Source organism: Sinocyclocheilus anshuiensis, unplaced genomic scaffold (genome assembly GCF_001515605.1).
Source record: "Sinocyclocheilus anshuiensis isolate Anshui unplaced genomic scaffold, SAMN03320099.WGS_v1.1 scaffold757, whole genome shotgun sequence".
NCBI lineage: Eukaryota > Metazoa > Chordata > Actinopteri > Cypriniformes > Cyprinidae > Sinocyclocheilus > Sinocyclocheilus anshuiensis.
This window is the reverse complement of record NW_015540870.1, coordinates 92118-98175: the sequence shown is the minus strand read 5'-3', so window position 1 is coordinate 98175 and position 6058 is coordinate 92118. Positions and strand designations below refer to the sequence as shown.

The 6058-nt window shown below is 42.8% G+C and overlaps 1 protein-coding gene across 1 annotated transcript in view; it reads right to left on the bottom strand.

Moving 5' to 3' along the window:
- Window positions 1-825: 825 nt before the first annotated feature.
- Window positions 826-6058, bottom strand: part of LOC107688075 (transforming growth factor beta-3-like) — a 29832-nt gene continuing 24599 nt past the window's right edge. Inside the window, exons 5-7 of the mRNA XM_016485625.1 lie at window positions 4184-4340; window positions 2734-2887; window positions 826-1565 (exon numbers count right to left, since the gene is read on the bottom strand). Of these exons, the coding sequence (XP_016341111.1) occupies window positions 1407-1565; window positions 2734-2887; window positions 4184-4340 (470 nt within the window). The 3' untranslated portion in view covers window positions 826-1406. The remainder of the gene's footprint in view (window positions 1566-2733; window positions 2888-4183; window positions 4341-6058) is intronic.

Sequence of the window (6058 nt, the reverse complement as noted above, 5' to 3'; positions counted from 1 at the left end):
GTTTTGTAGGAAAACATAGGCAAACATTAATGCCTTGAATTTTATGCGAGCAGCTACTGGTAGCCAGTGCAAATTAATGAACAGAGGTGTGACGTGCGTTCTTTTCGTGATATGGGAACAAGAAATGACCCTGCACAATTAAACTAAATCGATTGTGATCGTTGTGATTAAAGTGAAATGTGAAAAATGAATGAAAAGTGTCAGTTGTGGCATTATATTACATCTGCATTTGTCAAAGATGTGTTTTCACGTGTTGTTTTTTACAGTGTTGATCATTATAACCAGTCGCACGTGTAACCAATCAGACGTGTTTAGAAAGGTCACTGGCTCTGAAAATCTGCACCGTTTTTTTTGGTGTATCCAAGCTTCAGGCATATGGTTTTACTGCCAAAAAGCAGAAAAAAGCACATTTGCACAAGAATTGCATTTTTTGTCCTTTGTGTGTTAAGAGGGTCACTTAAAACATTGTCTGCTGTTATAAGATTAAAAAATGCTACCACTTTAGTTTAGGGACCAATTCTCACTATTAATTAGTTGCTTATTGTGTGTGTGTGTGTGTGTATGTGTGTGTGTATGTGTGTGTGTGAGTGAGTGAGCGAGTGTGTGTGTATGTGTGTGTGTGAGTGAGTGAGCGAGTGTGTGTGTATGTGTGTGTGTGAGTGAGTGAGCGAGTGTGTGTGTATGTGTGTGTGTGAGTGAGTGAGCGAGTGTGTGTGTATGTGTGTGTGTATGAGTGTGTGTGAGCGTGTTTGTGTGCGTGTGTGTTAGAGCGTGAGCTTGTGTGTGTGTGTATATGAGTGTGTGTGTATGTGTGTGTGTACTATACAAATCCCTAAAACTTCTGCCGAGTGACAGAGGTAAACATTAGTCAAAAGATTTCTTTCCAGCATGTTTGTATTAACATTAACACCGTCACGTTAGACAGACCGTATCAATTACTGCGTTACAAAGTCCGGTCAGGGAAATGCCGTGCTCAAATGAGTTATGTTAGAACATCGTTATACAAAAACACAAGGATTGGCTAACGTCTGCTCTCGTTTGGTCGGTGTATGTCGATCCAGCACGTGTGTCGTCCTCAGTGAAGCCGCTTCTGTAGATGTTACGAAGGTCAGAGTTCACAAATGCCCATGAGGTTCGCAGGTAAAGAGCCGACCGAAAATTACACATTACAAGTGGACAAGTCACTTCAAACGTCAAACTAGAAGTCAGAGGGATCGTGGGGCAGCGTAGTCGTCTTGGAACGCAACTTTCTAGTGCTTAGAGAAGCCTCTGGCTCCCGGGTTGGATGTGGGTGAGAAGGATGTACGGAGGTATTCATTTAGAGTCCAGTTCCTGGCACGCACCCTTCCTGATGCCCCTCGAGCGCTGGGACCCGCGTCGGGCTCAGGGCCGGGGTCTGGGGCCCCTCAGCTGCACTTGCAGGATTTGACGATCATGTTGGAGAGCTGCTCCACTTTAGGCGTTCGGCCCACATAGTAGAGGATGGTGAGCGGCTCGAGGTCTTGAGGAACGCAGCAGGGGGAAGCGGACGCCTCGGGGTTCAGCGTGTTGTACAGGCTCAGCAGCTGCAGAGAAACACATTGAGAGTCAAGTCACCTTTATTTCTACAGCGCTTTCTACAATACAGATGTACAAATTGTCAAGTGTAAAATTTATCAGTAATGAAACATTCAATTAAAGCAGCAATAGTGTCATTACTGAGCTCAATTTAGACCAAATGTTGTTCTCACCTGATGCCATCAAATCAAATTGTCATCAACTGATATTCAAATTAATCATTTGCTCACTCTCATGTCGTTCCAAACCTTTATGGCTTTCTTCCATGGAATTTGTTGTTTTCAGCTTTTACGGAATGTTTTGCTAATTCAATTTGGATAATTGGGTGATTGAACACTTTAAGCTTTCATGTGCATCGCTACAAAAGATATTCAGCACAATGCTCATGCCTCCATTTTCAATACAATGAGCATGAATAGAGACAGACCGTGTCAAGAATCTGAAAAGCACCATAGTCCGTATGATTTTTTTCTTCTTCTGAAGTCTTCTCAAGTCCTATGATGATGCTTGTGAGGAACAGACTGAAATTTAAAGTCTAAATGGACCAGGGACACAATGGTAATGGTGTTGTATCTAATGTAGCTCTCAAATAGAATTTTGAAATTCTACATATTAAAACTTAAAGATAGCTGTGGTCAGATGTGAGTTGCACGAGAACCAATGACATTTGTGACCCTGGAGCACAAAACCAGTCTTAAGGGTCAATTTTTAGAAATTGAGATTTATACATCATCTGAAAGCTGAATAAATAAGCTTTCCATTGATGTATTGTTTGTTAGGATAGGACCACCCCAGCGACTTAACACTGCTTTTGTGCTCCAGGGTCACATTTGGCATCATCGACCTCCCGTCTGATGTGACGTGTCTTGAAGCATCAAATTTGTATTTATGCAAACACAATTTAATCTACAATGCAGTGGAAGATTTTCAATGAATAACGACTGTTTCTCACACAAAGCATCACGTGACTTCAGAAGGGTTTAGTCTTGGGTCTTGACTACACCTCGACTTTCATGGTGCATCTTTGGACATTTCTTTCCCTTTCATTCATTGTATTGAAAAGAGCAGCTTGGACATTTTTCAAACAGTCTTCTTTTTCCCACAAAAGAAAGTAAGTCAGTCGGGTTAAACTGGCATGAAGGTAAGTAAATGATGACGTCTGAAGGAGACTCTCACCGAGCTGTGCGAGGTGTCAGCGCTGCGGAGGTACGGACACGGCCCGGAGCAGAAGTTGGCGTGATACCCTTTCGGCTCGTGGATCCACCTCCAGCCCAGATCCTGCCGGAAGTCGATGTACAGCGGCCGAACGCAGCAGTTCTCCTCGTAGTTTCTGAAAGCAGAAGGAAAGCCGTCACTTTCTCCACCTGTCTGTTCACATCCTCGTGCTCTTTGGCTCCTGGCGTGGATTCTGCATTCATTCAGAGACGTTTCATGCACTTTTCACTTGGATGTTTCGGAGACTTCTATTTCGGTTCTGTATGGCCTTATAAACACGTCAGACAGTCTTTTGAGGCTCAGAAATTCCACTGTAAGGTGTGTCATTTTTTCCCTCCTGGATCCGACCCAGGTGTGGAGTGCTAACAGAGAGCCACACACTAAGGAGCCAGTGCACTACATAGCATACTGGGACAAATCTAAACTTGCAAGCTCTTGCAGAGCCTCCCATTCGCTTCGAGCTGTCAGGTGCCAATTAAAAAGTTAATTCTTACAAGGAAAATCTCTCCAGACACATGAGGTGCACTGCTGCTCACTGCAACGTGAAGCAGGGATGTGCATTTGGATTTTGCCGTCTTTGAGAAGAGAGCAGATCTAATTCAGCTTGCATTCCTGTCTACAGAATAACATTAATGTTTATGCATTTGGCAGATGCTTGTATACGAAGTGGCTTGCATTGCACTCGAGGTATTAGAGTTCATGCATTCCCTGGGAATTGAATCAATGACTGGAGCTCCAGATTCGCGACATTTCAGATTCGAAATTATTGTTAGATTTTTTTCACATTGTATTATATTGTATTTTTGCAGGCCAACCCATAAGTTTGCATCAACTTGGTTCCCTCCACAAAACCCCTAGAGCTGAAAGCCGAATAAATAATCTTTCCATTGATGTATGGTTTGTTAGGATAGGACAATATTTGGCTGAGATGCAACTATTTGAAAATCTGGAATCTGAGGGTGCAAAAAAATCTAAATATTGAGAAAATCATCTTTAAAGTTTTCCAAATGAAGTTCTTAGCAATGCATATTACTAATCAAAAATTAAGTTTTGATATATTTACGGTAGGATATTTACAAAATATCTTCATGGAACATGATCTTTACTTAATGTCCTAATGATTTTTGGCATAAAAGAAAAATGGATAATTTTGACCCATACAATGTATTTTTGGCTATTGCTACAAATATACCCATCGACTTAAGACTGCTTTTGTGCTCCAGGGTCACATTTAACCAAAAACCCATTAAAAAAAACATTGACTTCAGGGCAACAGAACCAGAAGTGCTAAAACGCAAACTGGTTTGGCCTACAAAAACACATCATCCCTGCAGAACTCATTACTGTGTGATGATGCCTTCAAACGGTTTCAAACAGCTTATTATGATTATTATGTTGAAGAAACACTCACGAGAAGCAGTAGTTGGTGTCCAGCGCGCGTTTGCGTCGTCTAGAGGTGGGCAGCACGTCCAGCCGGTGTGGAGGCAGCATCATCAGTATCAGATGAGGGAGAAGCTGCTCCTTCTGCTTCTTTAGTCGACCCAAATCCTCGTACTCACTGTCCATCCCTAAGGACGCAGCAGAAGCACAGTCAGTCTAAAACTGACACACAGGCTCGCATTAGAAACCTTAAATGTTCACTTTAAAGCACTCAAGCACACGAGTTCACAGAGCGTCTGATGTGTATTGCACACACAAAACAGCAAGCGCTTTCTCAAAACAAAACCAGTCTTTACACAATTTCTCAGAGTTAGTGTGCTCAGGTTTCTAGTCATGATACAGCGAGCTTTTCTGAGAAACAGCTAGTCACTGGAGTTGACAATCTTCCCACAACCATACGGCCTGCCCTGCCTGAAAATTTAATAACAGATGGAAATTCTAACATCTACACACGTTTTCCACTCGTGTTGTCAGTACAGCTGTTTTCTGAGATTTCTGCAGCATTAGTTTACCACTTTCTTATGTGCTATTATTGCAGTATCGTCGGTTTCAGATTAAAGCACCCCAAAGCAAGAACTGCGTATTATGTCTCGCTGCAAAGTGGACCAGAGCTCACGCTGACGTCTGGATTCAGCTTCAGCAGCACTTATTCCTGTTGAGAAGTACAAGAGCGTTCCTGAAGCCCGGCACATACAGCAGCTCCAGCTCTCCGTCTCCTGGAGCATCTGTGTATTCAATCTGTTTGTGATAGCAAAAGCAGCTCGGGTCCCAGGAGAGGCGTTGCCAATAGATACAGACACCCCTCTTTTTGAGGGCCAAGAGTTTGAGTGCCCACAGTGGCAGTGCATTCCAGCCAGCGCGTTCCCAAAACCCCAGACACCCGCGAGGCCCCCAGAACTAAGTGAGATTCCATACGGCAGCGCATTCCCATGATCGCAGCGTCCGACCGCAGCTGGACAGAGCGCTGAGGCCTTTATCTCAGCAGAACGCGTGTGCGATGAAGGTGCAACGAGACGAGCTAACGGCACATCACAAGAGCTTATGGAAGAATCCTGAGAAACTGAGCAATCATCATATTGTCCACTGTAAAAAGATTACTGGAGTATATTTTACAAGAAAATACTATTTCAGTCTGTCTACTTAAAAATTTCACATTTAATTCAATGTTACTTGCCATTTCTATGGAATTATTTGTTTACATTTTCTTAGTGAAAACTGTTTCAAACACCCAGTGTTCCTGCACCAGTTTTTTTTTTCAGTGTATTACATCTCAGAGAAAAACAGTCAGGAGATACTGCATTACCAGAACCAGCTCTGATTGTCGCCTTAATTCATTCCTCATCCACTTTTATAAGTTGTTGTAATTATAGCAGACCTTACATGGGTCCTATTATGCTTTTTCAACTTTAGTTAGTGTGTAATTTTGCTGTCTGAGCATAAAAAAGATCTGCAAGGTTACAAAGCTCAAAGTCCACTCTAAAGGCAGATATTCTGTTTAACAGAAAACACTTTTTAAGAACAAACGGCTCGTTCGGAGTCGGACTACAGCGCACTTCTTCCAGATATTGTAGTCACAATGTCACTCATTTAAATAATTCCCACCCACAGAATATGCTAAGCAAAGGGGGGACGAGGCCTTGTTGAGCCATCTGGTGTCTGGCTGCAGTATAGGTCATAAATCCTGCCCTCTCCATGTATACGAATGGTATCCAAATGAATCACTACTGCGCAGATTCGGGCTCCAAACAATTCACTACTGCGCAGACTCTGGCTCCAAACGATTCACTATTGCGCAGATTCTGGCTCCAAATGATTCACTACTGCGCAGACTCGAGCTCCAAATGAT